The sequence below is a fragment of the Necator americanus genome, chromosome V, assembly GCF_031761385.1.
Source record: "Necator americanus strain Aroian chromosome V, whole genome shotgun sequence".
Lineage (NCBI taxonomy): Eukaryota > Metazoa > Nematoda > Chromadorea > Rhabditida > Ancylostomatidae > Necator > Necator americanus.
The window spans coordinates 8575271-8594176 of record NC_087375.1 but is presented as its reverse complement, the minus strand read 5'-3'; the positions used below and the strand labels follow the sequence as shown (position 1 = coordinate 8594176).

General features: G+C 40.8%; 1 protein-coding gene across 1 annotated transcript; it reads left to right on the top strand.

Moving 5' to 3' along the window:
- Positions 1–527: 527 nt before the first annotated feature.
- Positions 528–13834, top strand: RB195_013304 (uncharacterized protein; the record flags this gene model as incomplete). Its single annotated transcript, XM_013445607.2, has 19 exons — positions 528–580; positions 2128–2245; positions 2314–2421; positions 4531–4629; positions 4682–4752; positions 4922–5016; positions 6564–6637; positions 7646–7720; positions 7776–7838; positions 7905–7985; positions 8316–8422; positions 9061–9154; positions 10673–10731; positions 10938–11022; positions 11459–11537; positions 11601–11742; positions 13356–13442; positions 13517–13687; positions 13786–13834. 19 exons carry the CDS (start codon positions 528–530, stop codon positions 13832–13834), a joined length of 1710 nt encoding a protein of 569 aa, XP_013301061.2.
- Between the last annotated feature and the right edge of the window lie 5072 nt (positions 13835–18906).

Genomic DNA, 18906 nt, shown 5'->3' with positions numbered 1-18906 from the left:
GAGGTTTGCGAACGCGTTTACGTCCTATACAATGACTCGTAGAGGCCAGCTAGGCTCGTATCAAATAAGTGTTTTTTTTTATCCTCTCGATGAAGACGAGATTCCCAAAACGTTAGGTCAGGCAGATAAAGTTTCACCCTAACCTTGAGAAAACAAAAAAAAAACAGATTTTCTGGAGGAGTTGTCTCGTCGGATAGATTTTTCACTCTGGATGCCATTGAGTTGATTGTTTAACTCTTCAATTTCTGTCAACTCTGGTATCACTTTAATGATCCAGGGGGATGAGGGGCTTAACTGGCCCTAGAGCAGTTTCAAACCAATAATCGTCCGGAGTCACGGAACCTTCTACCGTACTGCGCTACACCCAACCTCCATTACTGAACACAATTGAATGAAATAACAATAAAATAATGGATAAAGATAAGTTGTGCTGTTTACTGTTTATGTCGCTGCTTACAAGCAGATTAATATATAGACTAAGGTTCATTCATAGCGTTGCTCCTTTGAATACTGTCGGATGTTGCAAGATGTCTGCCGAACCTTACTGCGACCTAACACTAGAGACAAAGGAAGGCGAAATGTAAGTTTTTCATCTGAAGATAAGGTGTACCTCACAATAACTCACGTCACCAAGTTCAGTTTACTTTGACAAGATGTACATATCAAGCGATATGGGGATTGCGGCGCCTAGCAAAGCTGTCAAAAGAACGAGCTTCTATTTAGAGCGAGAGGCGCTAAAAATGCTATGAAAGCTAAAAATTAACTTTGATGCCGTCCTCCCTCCTCAGTCCGCAGCAAGTTTTACATCGGATTCGAAAAATTTTCGTTTTTTTTTGGAATGGTCGGGATTTCAGATAACTCTACCGACTTTTGGCTATTTTTGAATATTCAGTGTTTCGAACGAATATGAATCCAATCGCTTCGAAAATTGATGTGTTGCGCTTTGAGTTTTCCAATCGTTTGAATGCTTTCTGTAGGGTAATGAGGGACTGAGAGGAGTAATTCACTGATGTCTTTGGTTCTTCGGACACTGACGATTGCGATAACGCTAAATCGTTAGCTGTTAGTGAATAAAGAACACTCAATACCAATTCTGACTACAGTTCAAGCAAATCAATCAGGAAATTTGGCTTGTTTTGAGTCTAAAATCAAAATCAGTCAATGGATCAGAATCTAGTGTGTAGTCAACACTCAGTAAGTACGGGAACTAAATAGCCATTGTGAAGTAGTTACACGGTAGTGAAAATGCAGCACGCGTACACGGTAAAAATACTATGAAATCTCCTGTTTCACGAATGGAAGTTGTCTTGATTTTAAAGGCATCATCCCACGAATCTGAGGTGGTACGGATTTCAGGTGGAGTAATCGTATACGGGATCGTACATTATGGAGAAACGGGTGACTCCCTCCATTTCTTCCTAATTACCGTTAAAAACGGCCCGGAAAATACGGCTTCGGGCGTTCCGGCGCGCTATTTTCTACAGCGAGTTCGATTGGAGCGCGCCAGCCTTGTGCACGCGCCGCATCTTCCGGGCAGTTTTTTTTACGGCAATTAGGAAAAAATGGACGGATTCACTCCCTCTCCATAATCTACTATCCTGTATACTAATACTCCACCTGAAATCCGTACCACCTCAGATTCGTGGGATGATGCCTTTAATCCAACTTTGGTTGTTGCGACTCGGGGTTCGGTCTCGGTTAGAGGGGTTCTCTCCGGTGGTCAGCGAACCCGCTCCCCCATTCCGCCTATGCTACCCAGGGGTATCCTGACCCTGACCTCGGGCCGCCTGTCTTTCGGCAGTCACCCCATGCTGCAGCACTGCTACATTGCATATTTATTAATTTCTCTATTCTTGAAGGTGGGAAACCATGCGGACTCTACTTAGTTGGGTGAGATAATATATGTGGACCATGCCACTAGCACCGGCCGCGAGCCACCTAGGCATTTACACGACGGCGTGGCTCTCCCTACTTTGCTTGAGCCTTCTTCGTTTCAAGCGCGTACGCAAATGCACTGTGCTTCATGTCGTGTTGACCCGACTATAACTCTAGAAATAATGGTGCAATCCAAACAGTAAACCTATGTTTGATTTGATTTTTGATGCAGAATCACGAATCTTATTCCAGAATACCGTGGTATTACTCACAACTACAACGTATTTGCCCATTTCTGGAAGGAAAAGCGATATCGAAAAAGTATCATGACTTGAAAATGTGTCTTCTTCTACCGTATTCGAAAGAATTAGTGCGTTCTAGTGCTTTGTTTCGAATGTCCATAAATACTTCAAGGTAGTTATTTCGATTACCTTTCAGGTTAATCTACTTGTTAATCCAAATAAGCCACTGTCTGATTTCAAATGGCTTGCTCTAGAGCTAGCACTCGAAGATATAAAGGATGACGAAGATCTTGCGCGTTTGAAGGTACGCTGCTTGAGCGTGTCAGTATAGTATAAATTACTTGAGATTAACAACAAGAATATTATCACTTCGGGAAGAGCGAATAAGTGAAAGTTTGGCGCATCGTCGACGCACACAGTTTCTGCATCATTTTATAAGAACAAGAGGTGTTCTGGGGTTATTCAGCAACATTTATGCGCATTAATACTTTCTTCTTTTTCAAAAAGTAGCTTTTTTCGGATTAGGAAGCGCCAGAGTGCTGAAGCCTTCTTACGATAGCTAGGTCAGCAACACATTCTGCCCTGAAAGCAATGGATCTACATCTCCGCTTTAGATTTACTTTCTTGTGACCTTTTCTTCTTCACAGATTTCCCAGGTCCTCTCTTTAAAACTATTCTCTTAATTTTCTTCAGCTCCCTTTCGCTTTTTCCTGTGGAAAGCTCACATTTCCCGGGACGTATCGCCGGTTCTTTATAGCATTTTCATAGTTCTGTTGCGGAACGCCGCTCTGAAATTACCGAAGACGGAGAGGCACAGTCTAAACCAGGTGGTGTTAGATCACCGCAGTAAACAAAACAACAACAGAACAAACAAACAGTTAAATAAGAGCCTGCATATCTTTTAATCCTTTGTTTTGAGAGTGCGGGCAACAGCGAATGAATGTGCTCCTTCCAATTTGTTTTTCCTCTAGATGATATGAGAGTTTGTCGACTGGATCCTTTGACTGTGTACTACACTGTATAAGTCAAAGAAGTTGTGGTTAAACGTTCTATGAACAAATCCGGTTGTTTTATAACGTTAGGCATAACTGTTTACAGAGCCAGGTCAACGTTTCAAAGTTGTGACCGTCCAGTTGTGACCGAAATATCTGCTCGTCAACAATCCCGCTTGCTTTCCAATCTCGTTCGAACATTTTGCATCTCCGAACCGAACTGTAAGGAAAATCTTTGCGGTTTCCTTTAGTTTCGGGATTTCTCTGTCCTCCTCATGAGACCGCGATCACAGAGCCTTCAAACTCCCGTTCTGATATGCGCCCGAGTTCTGCCCCTGATTTTGAGAAATCGCGAAGTGAAAGTGCACTTGCGGCTGCCTCCTCACCCGTATCCTTGAAGCTGTTGCCGAGTGAATAGCGCACTAAACTAGGAAAGACTACTAGTAAAATCCTACTAAAATCCTGGCTGTCACTACTCCGCAATAACCAATTTTGTGTGGATAATTGTGGTTCACTGTAATATTAATCCCCCACCTGCGGCACCCCACAGCTCGTCCTAAGGGCTGCTTAAGGTAGTTTTCGTTCCAGTGGTAGCACTATTCACTCCTTGACTTGGAGGAGAGCAGCGGCATCAACTCCGTCTATATCCAATGCAAGTCACTGTGGCACAGTGACTTCGCCGTGGTGGATGGCTAGCGAAGCCTCCGTCCCGGAACGCTTAGTTCGGTCGCCACCAGTGCGGGACCGCAATTGTCTTGGAGGCCCTGCAACTACCTGTTTACCATTGCTGCGTCTCTTCTCACCTTACCATGCGCTAGCTTGGGATATCCGGGTTTGAAGCTTGAAGGCATCACCCCACGAATTTGACGTGGTATGGATTTTTGTTGAACTGTACCTATATCGGGTCGTAGATTAGGTATACAAGGATGGTTCCGCTCATCTCTCCCTGCATCACTGTAAACAGACGGCTTCGTAATGCGTTTCCCGACGACGTCCTCTACTGCAACGCGCCACCGTAGCGCCCCGCCCCTGCCTGGGATTCGTCGAAAATCCATTCGAACGCGCCGATGGGCAATTCATTTCATTCGACGAATCGCAAGTGGGGGCGGGCGCAAGGTGGCGCGTTGCAGTAGAGGAAGTCGTCGGAAACCGCATTCCGATGCCGTCTGTTTACAGTGATGCCGGGAAAGATGAGCGGAACCATCCTTGTATACATAATCTACGACCCGATATAGGTATAGTTCAATGAAAATCCATACCACGTCAGATTCGTGGGGTGATGCCTTTAATTTTAGTCCAAGGCAAATTTCAGAATATTACACGAGTTTCGTTTAAAAAAAATCAGAAAAGAAAACAAACAGTTTCACTCTTTTCTCGTTTTGTTAGATGGTCCAATGGAGACATAAACTAAAAATATTCAGGCGAAGATTTTACGACACATGCTCGATCACATATCTGTAAGTAATTGTGTGAGTATATGGTTAAAGCTTGAGAACTTGAAGAACGCAATGGCCGAAAGGGTACGATTTCAACAGAAATTTGTAATTATACGCATCGAAAACATTTATTTAGGCTTTGCGTTTCATACTGTATAATCTAAGCAGAGGTGTACACGAAAAGTCAATATGTCTACAGTTTTACAGGTAAAATCCATTCTAGAAAAACTGAATAAGCTGCCAAAGCACGAGAAAATCTCAACTGTATAATTAATTGTATTGTGTAATTTGAAATAATTTAATTGCATTTAACAATCTGTAGAATCAAAATAAAGTTGTTACTACAAGATACCGCATCCAAGTAAACCGTTTCCAGGCTACCGCTCGAATATCTACAACTGTTTGTGGATGATGACCGATTAAATATACGCTCTGAGGATGATGTTTTAGAGATTGTAGAAGCATGGATAGGTGGGATCTATGTACTTTCAGAGAGAACTCATTGACGTAGCGGAACGAACAGCAGGTGAAGTGTTCGCGATCTGAGTGCCGAGCATCCTTGCACCTTTCCTTGTAGATCTACAGGGCGCGGAGAAAGTATTGATAGTAAAATCAATTTCTACTACAACCCCATGGATTGAATTATTAGAATAATTAATATTGAGCAAGATTAACAACTAAGTAACACTTGATGTTCCACCATTCATTTTCGATTCGGTCTCCTCTTGCTTTGAAAACATCATTCCACGAATCTGAGGTGGTACGGATTTCAGGTGGAGTATTCGTATACGGGATAGTAGATCGTGGAGAGGGAAGCGATTCCGTACGTTTCTTCCTAATTGCCGCAAAAAACGGGCCGGAAGATACGGCTTCGGACGTTCTGGCGCACTATTTTCTACAAGGAGTTCGACTGGAGCGCGCCAGCCTTGTGCGGCGCCCCATCTTCCGGGCCGTTTTTTACGGCAATTAGGAAGAAATGGACGGAATCACCCCACTCCCCCTCTCCATAGTCTCCCATCCCGTATACGAATACTAATACTCCACCTGAAATCCGTATTACCCCAGATTCGTGGACTGATGCTTTTGATACAGTAGCCGAGATGGCGCGGGAAAGCATTCCCTGAGCGCCGCAGGTAGACTGCATCCAGTTTTTTATTGGCTTCCTTTAGTTATTGACCTTAGGGACTTGCAAATTTTTTAGCTCTTAATGTTCGGCTTCTCACGGACAATATTTTGAACTGATCGTTTAGCAATTTCAATTTCTTTAGCCATCTTTCTCACCGCAGAGAACGCTGCGGGTTCCTTTGAATCCGTTTCCGGATCTTTTCAATGTTTCCTAGCTCGACGGCCAGAACGAGCCCGACCAACTGTGTTTCAAGTAGTTTTGAAAAGTTCCATCGGTCGATACACTGCTGTAAGTGGAACTGCAAGTGTTCTGGTATTCTCTTTCGGCTTTACTCCGGCAGGATGAAGGTCCAAAATATTGAACTGCGCTTTGGATTAGCAGCAGCCATTATTAACTGTAACACAAAAATATTTAGTGATAATACAACGCTCGGACCATAAAGAGAAATATACACAAAAAATTCTCCACCATAAAAAAACGCACAAAAACATTTAAAAAATCAATACTCTTTCCCCACCCTGGACAGAATACATTTCCATGGTAGGAACCAATTCTAACGTATTTAGTAGGTTGCTTCCATCCATTAGCCGTGTTTCGATGAGTGTCCAGTTGTGAATCTTTTTTTTTGACCGTATGGTACTAGACTTCCACTTTTTTCCTTCAAATGCAAAATGTGGGAGCGTGAAACGAGGCTTCCAGAGGTGCTCTAACTTCGTCACAGGACGTGAGTATGTCGTGTACGGGATGTTCTCAAGCATACTCCCATAGACCTCATACTCGCGATCAAATTTCTCAAAAGTGATCTACGCCGCCGTTCCTGAACAGAACCGCTGTGGATCCTAAACAGTGGGAGCCTTTCCCGACAAATTGCCACCAGTTTGTTTCATTTCAGATGTATGTGATGGACGTGAGACACATCTTGAGAAGCTACTTGCTATGGTACGGCTTGCAGGATTAACTGCTGAGGTCAGAATGCTTATTTTACTCTTCTGACAAAATATTGTCCCTCAAGCAATGTCGTGAAACACACAAAAAAAGAACCCATTACCTTACAGAACCTGAAATGAAGAGCCACTCAGGATATTGATCAAATAAGAAAATAATAACGATACTATAAAAAGGGGAACATCTGAGTGATGTAACTACTGTAACTACTTACTAGGATTTCTTCCACTTATCACTAGAGAGGATAAAATAGGTTAGGAATTTTGGGTACTTTTGCCAACACAGGAGACTGTCTATTCGGAAGTGGAGTTATTCGATGTGAACAACTTTATACACAACATTTGAAAATCTTGTGCATTCGATCGTGCACTTTAATGGAGCCTAAGCGTTTCCGTGTAGGGATGACGTAGCATTTTTAGAAAAATGCGACAAACTTTCAAGTTGGACTTGCGGTTTACATAACTTGCACTGCTAGAGAAAGTATTGGATATGAAGATGTTGCTTCCGGTTTTGAAATTAAAAAAAACCGGGCATGCCTCTAGTGCATTCAAATCCACTCCAGATCTAAGCCCTTCATGCCCTTTAGAGTCTATTTAATCTTACAATATTGTTATTATTATTTTATAGTGTAGTTAAAGGCATCACCCCTCGAATTTGAGGTGGTACGGATTACAGGTGGAGTGTTCGTATACGGGATCGTAGATTATGGAGAGGTGGGTGATTCCGTCCATTTCTTCCTAAAAACGGCCTGGACGATGCGGCTTCGAGCAATCCGGCGCGCTATTTTCTACAGCGAGTCCGACTGGAGCGCGCCAGCTTTGTGCACGCATCTTCCGGGCCATTTTTTACGGCAATTAGGAAGAAATGGACGGAATCACCCCTTCTCCGTAATCTACGAAGTCCCGTACATACGAGTACTCCATCCGAAATCCGTACCACCGCAGATTCATGGGGTGATGCCTTTAAGCTAGTTTAGTTTCTACAAAATATTAAAAAATGTTATCAAGATTCTATGAACGAAAATTGTAGAAACTCAATGAACTCACAGCCGAGAGTCGTCTCCATCTTCTGTCTACAAAACCAGTTCGGCCACCACGCGATCAGGTAAGAAACCCTAAGATTCCTTAGCACAGCAGAAATGCTTAACTCCTAATCTTAGCTGGTAATGTTCGGCGGGTGGTATGGTGGTCGTACGCATTCTCGTATTGACATTTACGACCAGGTTAGTGCGACGAGTCATTGTGATTGTTGTGTTTTCTGCTGTTTCCGGAATCAAAAGGTGTTTCAGATGAGACGGGAATGGAAACCACTTTGCGATTTGAGCCTTATTCATCCTATCGCTTATCATGGAGCTGTTGTTCTTAACGACGTAAGTTTAAAGTGGTTCGGCTAAAAATTTGCAATACGAGCTTCGAGAACCTTAGGGGTGGAGTAGCCATTGTTACAAATTTCGAAAATTTAATGAAAAAAACACTAGACTTTCTTTGGAGAGCGATGTGCACAGCAACAATGATTTTTCGCTTATTTTTATTTGATCAACAAATCATTGACACATTCTTAAATTATGAAAGTACATTTTATACACTAAGTACACTTTATTATTCAAATTCAGAAAGATTCAGGATTTATCACTCATTCTAAAAAAAGTTTTTGACTGAGAAAGAAGTAAGGAAAGAGTTTAATTAATTTTTCTTTCCAGGAATTATACGTGATCGGTGGCACTGACGGCGAAAATCACTACAGCACAGTGATGAAGATGAATATGCGAGGTGAATGGACGGAAGTGGCGCCGATGTTTGAGACGAGGTAACGTGTTCGAGGTGATTAGGATAATCTGTACACTTTAAAAGAATTAAATCCTAAAAGCTGGATTGTTTTCCGGGATCTACCGTCCCACTGTAACATGAAGAAATTTGATCTCAGGAAATTTTTACTGCTCTTAAGGAGGCACAAGGTGTCTCAGTAGCGATTACAGAATCATTCTCTGGGAGAGCGCTGCCAGCAAAAAAAGGATTTTTCCTCTCAGTAATGACCGATTTAGGAAAATTGAAAAAAATTGAAAATTGAAGGTTTAGGAAAATTGGAAAAAAATTTGAGTTTCAAGACGAAATTAAAGAGATTAGGCCTGCGGTAGTCGCTGATGATGATGGTTGCCTGGAGGTACGCAGAATTGGAGCCGGCAAAGTCGAAAGGAGAGCCTATTTCGGCGCACGCGTTGCGGTCTTCCTTTCAAACATAAGTATTATAGGGTATATTCTACGGATTTCTAATAAAATAGAGAACAAGTATTACGAAATCCTTGAAGTTTAACCAATCGACAAAAAAAAACTCTTAAAAATACTGAAGACCTTTCGAGGAATGTATGAGGGAAGGAGACAGCAGGCCACCACGGTCTCCGCTATCTTTTAGCCTTTCCAACCATTCAAATAATCCCATCGTTGTAGGACGTACATCAGTAACAGTTGCTGTGTGATGGATGGGATGATTTATGTTTGCGGCGGTTTTGACGTACGTTCTATGAGCCACAGAAGACGTCATGTATGTTTGTACAAAGATTTGTACTTTTTAAAAATATTCCACACAGTATGAAAAACATTTGACGTTTATTGATTTGTTGGAATGTCATACTATTGTATTGAGATATTTATTGATGTAGTCGTACTCTTTTGAATATTTACTCCTATTTTTGACTAGTCCGTTTGTTATTTTACAAGTGAACTACATAATTGGAACGTTTGTTAACCTTCGACTACGGCTCTACTGCCTATAAAAAAAAGTTGGACCAGTATTGCGTTACCAGCTTCACGGAAAGAGTTGCGGTTTCTAACAGCTCGTGGACGAATGCGAATGTATAGACGGGTCAAATGACATGAAGCTCGATGCAATTACGTAAGCGGCTGCGTTTGTGGCGGTGCGGTAGAGGTAGCGGTTAGGATCTAAGTGGGACCATAGCGAACTGCAGCAATGGGTGGTGATAGAAAGGATCCCCTTCGATTCTGACCGTTACGCTTCACCGCGCCGCTTCGTTGCCGCTTACGCCCAAGAGCTTCATGTCGTTTAAACCCGACTATAACAGTATGAAGCTGTGATTGACAGGATTCGAGTCAGAACTAAACAGGGGCTCTACGGTGGTCCCCTAAAAATTTGTCGGGATTCGCGATTATCGGAAATCCACACAGAAACTATAGATCAAGTGTTTGTCCCATAAGTGCGTGTATGTGTTCGTAACCAATTTACCATACGCGTCTGCACGGTGGAAGGTGTGCCTTATCCCAAAACAACCACAGGTGCCGTCATACGCTATACGTTTGCAATCATTTACAAGTCTAGAGAAACTCGCAGCATATCACGAAAGTGTGAGCGTAGGAAAGTGTGGACGAGCTTGTCGTCCCGAATCTGATCACGAGACACCTAATGACGTCCAACGTTTGCGAAAGCAGCCGAAAGCGATACGTCTACGAGCGAGCGGACAATCGATGGGCTGCTGACGCTGTCTCTCCCTCTTGCTGGAAAGCAAGATGCGTTACGAGGAGCGTCGTAGGAGTATTCGATGAAACAAGATCGTTTCCAAAGTTCGTTTTTCTGGATAATTAAAGAAATTAAGCGTGATCAAACTCATGCTGCTGGACTATAAAGGATAAAGGATAAAGTCACTGGCGTATCAATTCATTTGGGATGCGCCAACGCCTTTTACTGTAGTTCGAAATCGTTGAGGTTTTGGAACTGGGGGGGCAGCCGATGATCATATCAGTGGTTTTATCTTCCCTGACCGGTCTGGTACAGTTTTATCGGCCCCGGATGGATGTGTAAGGCTTGGTGAGCACTAGGGCGCCTTCAACCATCGACCGGTGGCTATAACGGACCGTCACACTCCTTTTATCCTCCGAAACTATACTCCGGCCATATCTGTTCATGGAGAGATTCCAACACTCTCAATTTCGTTGTATTCTGTCTTTAACGTTCGCTCAAAATAGCACAGCAATTCTCTCTAATCATACCGAGCAGTACATGGTGGAGATGTGTAGATGTCAGAACTATCAGCGTAATTCTTTTTAGGACCGTCTCAAATGTGTTGAACGTTATGATCCTGCGTTAAACAGATGGGAGAGGATACCGTAAGATTTCTTTATTCTCTCTTCTAAATAGTCAATACCGAGATGAGCGTGATGATTGTGTTTGTTCTTCTGTGATAATTTGTTACCAGTTATCACTAAACTTGTAGGCAGTCGTCCGCACAAAAATAAGTGTCCACTGTCGCGTCAAAAACATGGTTTTTATGTGTAGCTCATGGTAGATTTTCGTGTAAATGTGTGCAGTTTAGAGATATGAACCAAATGCGTTCCGATGCTGCAGCAGTAAGTGCTGGTGGAAAACTTTACGTCTCCGGCGGATTTAATGGTAATGAGGTACGTTCAATCTTATCAAACCGATCTCAAGCCTGTTGCGCAGGCGACTGCACTCGTACGCATAGGTGCGATAAGGAGGAGCCGGATTCTCCTCACGTGAAGGGGTCGGAAAGCCCTTGTTGACAGCATCCTCAGACTTCCTCAGCCTCCACGTGTTCTTAATGTTCTTAATGTAAAGGATTTAAACTGAATAATGACTTTGAAATGGCTCACATATAAAACTTAAAAGTACTAGATAAAGATACAAAAGATATAGTCGGAAATAAATGTAGTTCTTTAGAAAACAGCAGAAGAGACATGAATTGTTCACACAAAAGCAAACTGAGCACAAGTTCCGTTGTTCTCTTGGTTCAGACTTCAATTAAAAAAATCATTTTTCTAAAAGTGCCCAAAATCTCTACTATTTTACCCAAATAATATTATTTAATTGCTTAAGGTGCTACAAACGGTTGAGGTGTATTCGTTAGCGACAAATAGTTGGACTGAAGTTGCAAATTTGCCTTCTCCTCGATCAGGTTTGTAGAGATTTTGGTGTTTAAAGAGATTGTTTAAAAATCGAAAAAGTGTATTGATTAAAGGTCACTGCATGTTGTTGTATGACCCTCACACGATGATCGTCCTGGGCGGATTTAATGGAGATGATCGACTCACAAGTGTATGCACATGGAAGATAGGACACCTGTCATGGTCAGAAGATGAACCACCAATGAAATCGAAGAGGTTGTCCTCAACCATTAGTTCTCGCTATTTTTTACAATTCAGAAAAGTTCAAACTATGAATATTTCTAGTTTCATACTTTAATATTTCTTAAAATGTTTTGTTTGGTCTTTGGAGGGTGTTCTAAGAAATGTATAATTTTTGAATGACTGTAAACTTGGTATCTACCACAAATTTAAGAACAAATCACATAAAGGCTCAGGCACCCATGCTTGCCCGCACGGCCGCGATGTTTTTCGGATTTTTAGCAGACTAGAGGCGAACGATTATTTAAGAAAACTATCCACCTTTTACTTCACAGATTCCTCAAGAAAAATCGCAGAGAAGCAGACCACAACGCTCACGTTGGATAAAACATAAACATAAAACCGTGATTCACCTGACCACGGAATGTTAGAGCTGTGAAGCTAATAACAACTAGTAACGATGCTCCTTTCTTGCTCTAACTCTGTAGATTAAGATCAGCAGAGATTTCTTGATACGGTGGTTGATTATAGAACTTGTTTTTGCTTAATATTCCCTATGACCTAGTTGAAAATGTGTTACAGACACTTGATTTGCTTCTACCCCAAAGGACGCCAATACCAAAATTCCTTTCATTTGAGAATACGTTAAAATCAACCTTTCTTCTGTTGTGTACCTCGTAGAAGCCTTTTAGAAAGTTTCTTATGAATAGGGATAAAGTGGACAAAGTGTCCATTCGCATGGAATGCGTCACTACGTTCATTTCAATTCTAAATCGTTTGAAGTTTGCTGTTGCTCTAGCCTAGACAATGATTTGCAGCGGTTAGCCGATGTATCTATTCAGTGCTTTTATCCTCCCAGACAGGTCCGATACCAATTCATCAGCCCCGGAGGGATGGAGGGCTTGGTTAGCTTTAGGAAGTTTTCACTGGAATCTATGCGTCACATCCACCCCTTCTTGTGCTTACTGTGAAGAATTTCATTGGCGTATCTTTAATATACTTACGGTCACAGAATAAGTAACATTCTAAAACAAATTACCTTTTCTCTAGGTTTGGTTTAGTTCCAACTATTATTTGAACTCTTTATAATTTCATAATAACGAAAAAAATAAGCGTTTCAGCTGCTCAATAATGAATATATTTTTGGAGCACTCTGTTTTATTGAAGTTCTGCATTCTTTTTTTCTTCAAATTATTGATTACTGACAAATTAAGGGCATCCCTCCACAAATCTGAGGTGGTACGGGTTTCAGGTGGAGAATTCGTATACGGCATAGTAGATTATGGAGAGGGGGTGATTCCGGCCATTTTCCTAATTTAAAAAAAGTAAAAAAAGTGAAGTAAAAAATGGCAGGGAAGATGCGGCTCATGCACAAGGCTGGCTCGCTCCAATCGAACTCATTGTAGAAAATAGTGCGCCGGAACGCTCGAAGCCGTATCTTCCGGGCCGTTTTCTACGGCAATTAGGAAGAAATGAACGGAATCACCCTCCTCTCAATAATCTACGATCCCGTAAACGAATCGGAAACTCCATCGGAAATCCGTACCACTCCAGATTCGTGGAGTGATGCCTTTAACTGCAGTAATTCTTGAGATACTCTGTAGGCTTTACTTCACCTATAATCTTTTCCATAACTTCTATATCTTCAGATCAAACTTTTCGGCCTGCTTTTTTGATGATAAACTTGTGGTCGCTGGTGGATACTCAGTATCATCCACAATTTCTGGAGTTGAAAAGTGAGCGGAAAATTTCTTTATGATGAGCAGAATCGCCTCATCATAAACGAGAAAGGTGGAAATTCCCATTCAAGATTCGATGGGAAAGAATGGAGCGACATGCCTGATTTGCCTACAAATCGCAGTGCAATGAAAATTATAGTGCTGCCTGACTTTCGTGATGTTGCTATGACAAAACTTGGGAACGATGAGACAAGAAAAAAGTGGTTAGAACAGGAAAGACGTATTACAATAGAGAAGAGCGGGTAATTCATTTTTCGTCCAAGTTTTTTTTTTTCATTTTTGCATAACCATACTAAATATTAAACTGGTTACAAAGTTACTGTGATTTCACATATTTCAGAGCATCGCAGCGGAATCGAAACATTGATGAACAACGTCATATACCGTAACTATGAATATGAATGAAATTCAGTGCAAACAAATTAAAACATGCAATATATTTCACCATCTTAATCGAAGAAAAATGGCATAAACTTGACTAGGACATGTTGTATCATCAAAAATTCTCGTGAAAAAAATGCAAGGAAAAGAAACGTTATGAGAGCTTTCGAGAAAATCCTCAAAAGGTAACCTAATGAAGTAGGGTAGGTAGAAAATAAAGTAAAATAAAGTGAAAGAAGAAATTCAAGAGCAAAATGTAATCTCATTCGTTCCTCAAATTCTCAGAAATTCTTTTTAATTGCACATTTCTATAAACTGGCACATTGTAGGACCAATGCATAAAGTGTTTGGTCTGGATCAATCCCTTTGGGATGCGCCAACGTAATGGTATCACATGAACTGATAAGAATTCAAAGGCTTTCAATAATTGTTGAAAAAAAAACCACCGCGATCTGTCTAGCAACCAGAGAATTGAACTTTCAAGTTAGATTTTAATAACATCAAGATTTCTAGATGATGCTAACAGAGCAGTTTTTTTTTTCTAACTTCACTTCAGAAGTTCCAAGAATTTTTATCTCTTCGAGATGATTCGCTTTACTGTTTTATTGAATTTCGTTTCAAAACACACACACACACACATACACACACACACACACACACACACACACACACACACACACACACACACACACACACGTGACAGTATATGCTCGCTACTATACAGCAGGATACTTTGTTTCTGACGATGTCTATGATGCTACAGTAATGGAGAATGATGGTTTTTGAAAATTCGCTATCGAGCTAACAAAACCTCTACTGTAGGTTTTGTATCCAAAATGTGTTTTATTTTTGTTGTTTTTTTTTCAAAAAGTTTTTGAAAATTCACTATCGAGGTACCAAAACCCTTACTGTAGGTTTTGTACTCAAAATATTTTTTGCTTTTGTTGTTTTTTTTTTCAAAAACCATCATTCTCCATTACTGTAGCACCATAGACATCGTCAGAACTCAAGATTTTTTTACTCAAAATGTTAAACCAAACTTGGAGAAAAGATAATTTGCCTCAGAATGTTATCCGTATTACGACCATAACTATATTAAAAATGAGCTAACACAATTTTTCACTCCATCCATAAAATTGGGCGAGCATAGCGTGACGGTAGTAGGCTCCGTTCCAAATGCACAGCGGATGGTTCAAAACCGCACAGGATAAATCAGGTTTTTCATGCCTACAGGGTCGAGAAATTGGTATTAAATTCATCTGGGACGATCGCTGATTTGACGTATTTGTTGGACCTCGCAAATCAGTGTGGATTGGCGTCTCCCTAAAGAATTTAACGACATCAGACGCTTTTATCATTTATCCCTATAAGAACGTTGACGTGAGCAAGTTCGAGGTTCGGTTAGGTGAGGGTGAGGTTAGGTTTCGGTTAGTTTACGCAATTTGTAACTTGCAGCTCTTCTCACGTAAGCATTCATCGAGCATTCAATAACAACTGTACCATTTCTATAAACTGGCGCAATATAGGATCCTGTAAGTCTAAGTGTGAAGTCATTCTTTTGGCCTGTATAAGGATACCTACCGTAATTCCCAGACATATAGAACAGTGCTGCTTCGCCTAAGCGCCTTAGCAGGCGGAGCAGGTAGGAGGAGTAAGGAAATGCGGCACCGATGCCTCATGATTAAAGGCTGTATACTTTAAAAGGACAAAGGATAAAGTCACTGACGTATCAATCCACTTGGGATGCGCCAACACCTTTTACTGTAGTTCGAAATCGTTGAGGTTCTGGAACTGCGGGGGCCAGCCGATGATCAAATCAGTGGTTTTATCCTCCCAGACAGGTTTGGTACAGTTTCATCGGTCCCGGATGGATGAAAGGCATAGTGAGCACTAGGACGGTTTCGAACCGTCGACCGTGTGGCTACAGCGTACCTCTAACCGACTGCACCACACCCGTACTTGTATACTTTATATCCAGAAAAATTTCAAAGACAATGTTGGAGTGCTGATGATGTTTCTGAAATGGTGGAAGTACGTTTTGCAATTCAATACTTCAAATAATGAAGGAAAAAGGTGTATCACACTGCGCAAATTTCAGTCACAGGAATGAATTCGTGGATATGGATTTACCACAGCTTTATACCACAACTAACGTCTTCTCTGTTAGAGTTATTCACAATTCTTCGAGCTCCCATATATGAAGTTCCATTCTTACACCAGGTATTTATTGCATTGGAATTATTATTCAATTTTTATTTTTATTTTAATGTGGATTTCGAAGCTATTCTTTTGATGTTGTACATTTAATCGTAGCAGCGGTGATGGAATGTGAATAAAGAAAGGCTCGATGCAAGGAAAATCAATCAGGAACAGCAGTTTCTTCTCTCAAGTGATGGCTGAAGACAGTTGACCGGAACTTGTGGTTAAAAACGATAGAATAGATTTAAAGCCGCAGAATTTTTTTCTTGATAAAAAAAAACTAACAAATAACGTGCGATACGAACAGGTAGGTATACCAGCGTAGCACAAATCGAAGGAAGTGGCTACGTTTTTCCATTCTATGTACCGTACCGCTCCTAATTTTTACAAAGAAAGAGACGTAACTGACACCAAAGGACCAGAGGACAATCTATTGTGCCTCATATTTCTACTTCCCAACCTTTTTTTCTAAGAAAATCCAGCCCTCAGAACTTGTCTACACCTTCATGACTAGGGAATTTTCAAATAATGAAAGCAGGTTAACGGATAATTAGCCCATAACTGATAAATAATAAACATAATTACTTAAGACACAATGAATTCTAACGTTTGCGATAGAAGAACAACGAAAAACACTCACATTTTCTTTCTACCGATTAGAAGTATGTCTATACTTTTGCAATCGACGGTTTCAGAAGCTTTGCATTCTTAAGAAACTGTCACTCTTCTTGTGAAGAAGTCAATCGCTGAACAAATAGCAAATAAATGGCGAAAATTGCAAGTCATACGTGTAATCACAAATATTGCACAGAGATGTGAGACATATTCAAAACAAAGACGATTCACATGCCAGAAATTCCACTGGTAAAATCGAAGAATAACCTACTGTACTCGGATCAAAACGAATTGATGCCAGGTGCAGTTACGCAAGCGGTTGGGGGAGGGGGTTGAAATCAAGTTGGGACCATCGCGAACTGCAGCAATAAACGCTGGTAACAAGGGCCTTCACTCGATCCTAATCGCTACGCTCCAACGCGTCGCTTCGAGCGCAGCAGCTTACGTGACTGCACCATGCTTCATGTCGTTTTTACTCTTCTATGTATTATTACTATTTGTTTACTTTATTTTATTATCATACTGTTATTCATATATATGATGACAAGGTCAATGAGTTGTTCATTAATTGTTCTTTTTTTAATAGTAAATTTTGTTTCTACATGGGTTGTCATGGCTCAATAGCTTTCTAGCCACTAAATGGCCTTATTTTAGTGTGATTACATTTCACACGTGGACATTCATGAATGAATAATAAGTGCTTTAATATTTCCATTCTTAAAGGCAGCATACTACGGATCTGGGGTGGTGCGGATTTCAGGTGGAGTATACGTATACGGGGTCGTAGATTATGGAGACCGGGATGGTTCCGCTCATCTCTCCCTGCATCGCTTCCAGAATGCCGTTTTGTACGATGTCTTCTATTGCAGCGCGCCACCCTTGTACGCGTAGGATCCCTTACTGCCTATCGGAGCAGTGCGAATTGATCTTCGACGAATCGCAGGGCGGAGGCGGCGCAAGGGGTGGAGCGTTGCAATAGAAGGCGTCGTAAAAAAAAACAGCATTCTGGAGACGGCTGTTTGCAGTGATTCAGGGAGAGATGAGCGAAACTCCCGTATGCATAATCCAAGACCCCGTATACGGATACTCCACCTGAAATCCGCACCACCTCAGATTCGTTGTATGCTGCCTTAAAGTCGACACATATATAAAACTGGAAGAAGTTCATGTCTTCTGCTACTGTTATTATTAAAATTACCGAATTTTCCTTATTTTTAAAGAAGTAGTCGATTATTTCTATACATTCGTAAAAAATGTGCTTTTTTCACTCTACTCTTTTTTATCACCAGAAAAAATGCGATTTTTATTCTACATACGCCATTCAAAAATCCAAACAAGTCGTTTGATGTCTAAAGGGAAATTTTTGTTTTTAATATACAGTTTTTCAAGACGAACATATATTTTGCATCCGAGAAGCAAAAGTGAAGATCGCAGGCGAAAAATTTGTAACGATCCCCCTAGAATCTTCTATCGTCGACATTAGACATCGATTTTCAAACAACATTTATGGCACTGATATCTTTTTACTCTCATACAACACGACTGTCTAGCGAAAGTCAGAACGGGTTTCAAGGATGCTGCTGCGTCTATGTTTTCGTGTTCAAACACTCGTGCCATACGTAAGGATATACGATTTTCTCCAAACCGACCAGCTAGCTTCATCAATCACCACACTTTTCACTTTTTCGATTATTCATTCCAATCATTTCTCTGCTCTTATTCTTCTGTTCATTCGTTTTGTAAATAATAAATCTAAACAATTTTCCCTTCTACTTTAAGATAAGGCCATGAAAAGGCTTATTTTGTTGGTATGTACATTAGGTGTTAAACCAGAAATTGAAATTATTTTGTCCTTGAACGAAGTGTCCTAACAATTGTCGAAGAAATCAGACAAATAATGAAATTGACAGCAACGTTCAAATTGAGAACAAATGGAGAATCGTGCGCAACAATTTAGAAAAAAAAGAAGACGATTCAGCATTTCCGAATATATTTTCTATTTGATTTATGTGAATTCCTTCTTTCCTTGTAAATGTTCGATGTCATATTTCTTTTCCTACCGGACAACATTGTTGTTTTACCTTAAATGATATTTGAACCAATCCGAGAACAGTATATAAGTCGCTATTTGTGTTGCAATTTGCAACTGTCAAAAAAAAAAAACACGAAAAATTATCCACTTCTACATTTGAAGCCATATTTTGGAGTTATTTATTTATTTATTTTTATATACACCGAGGGCGCACCGAGAAAAAAGGAAGAAAAG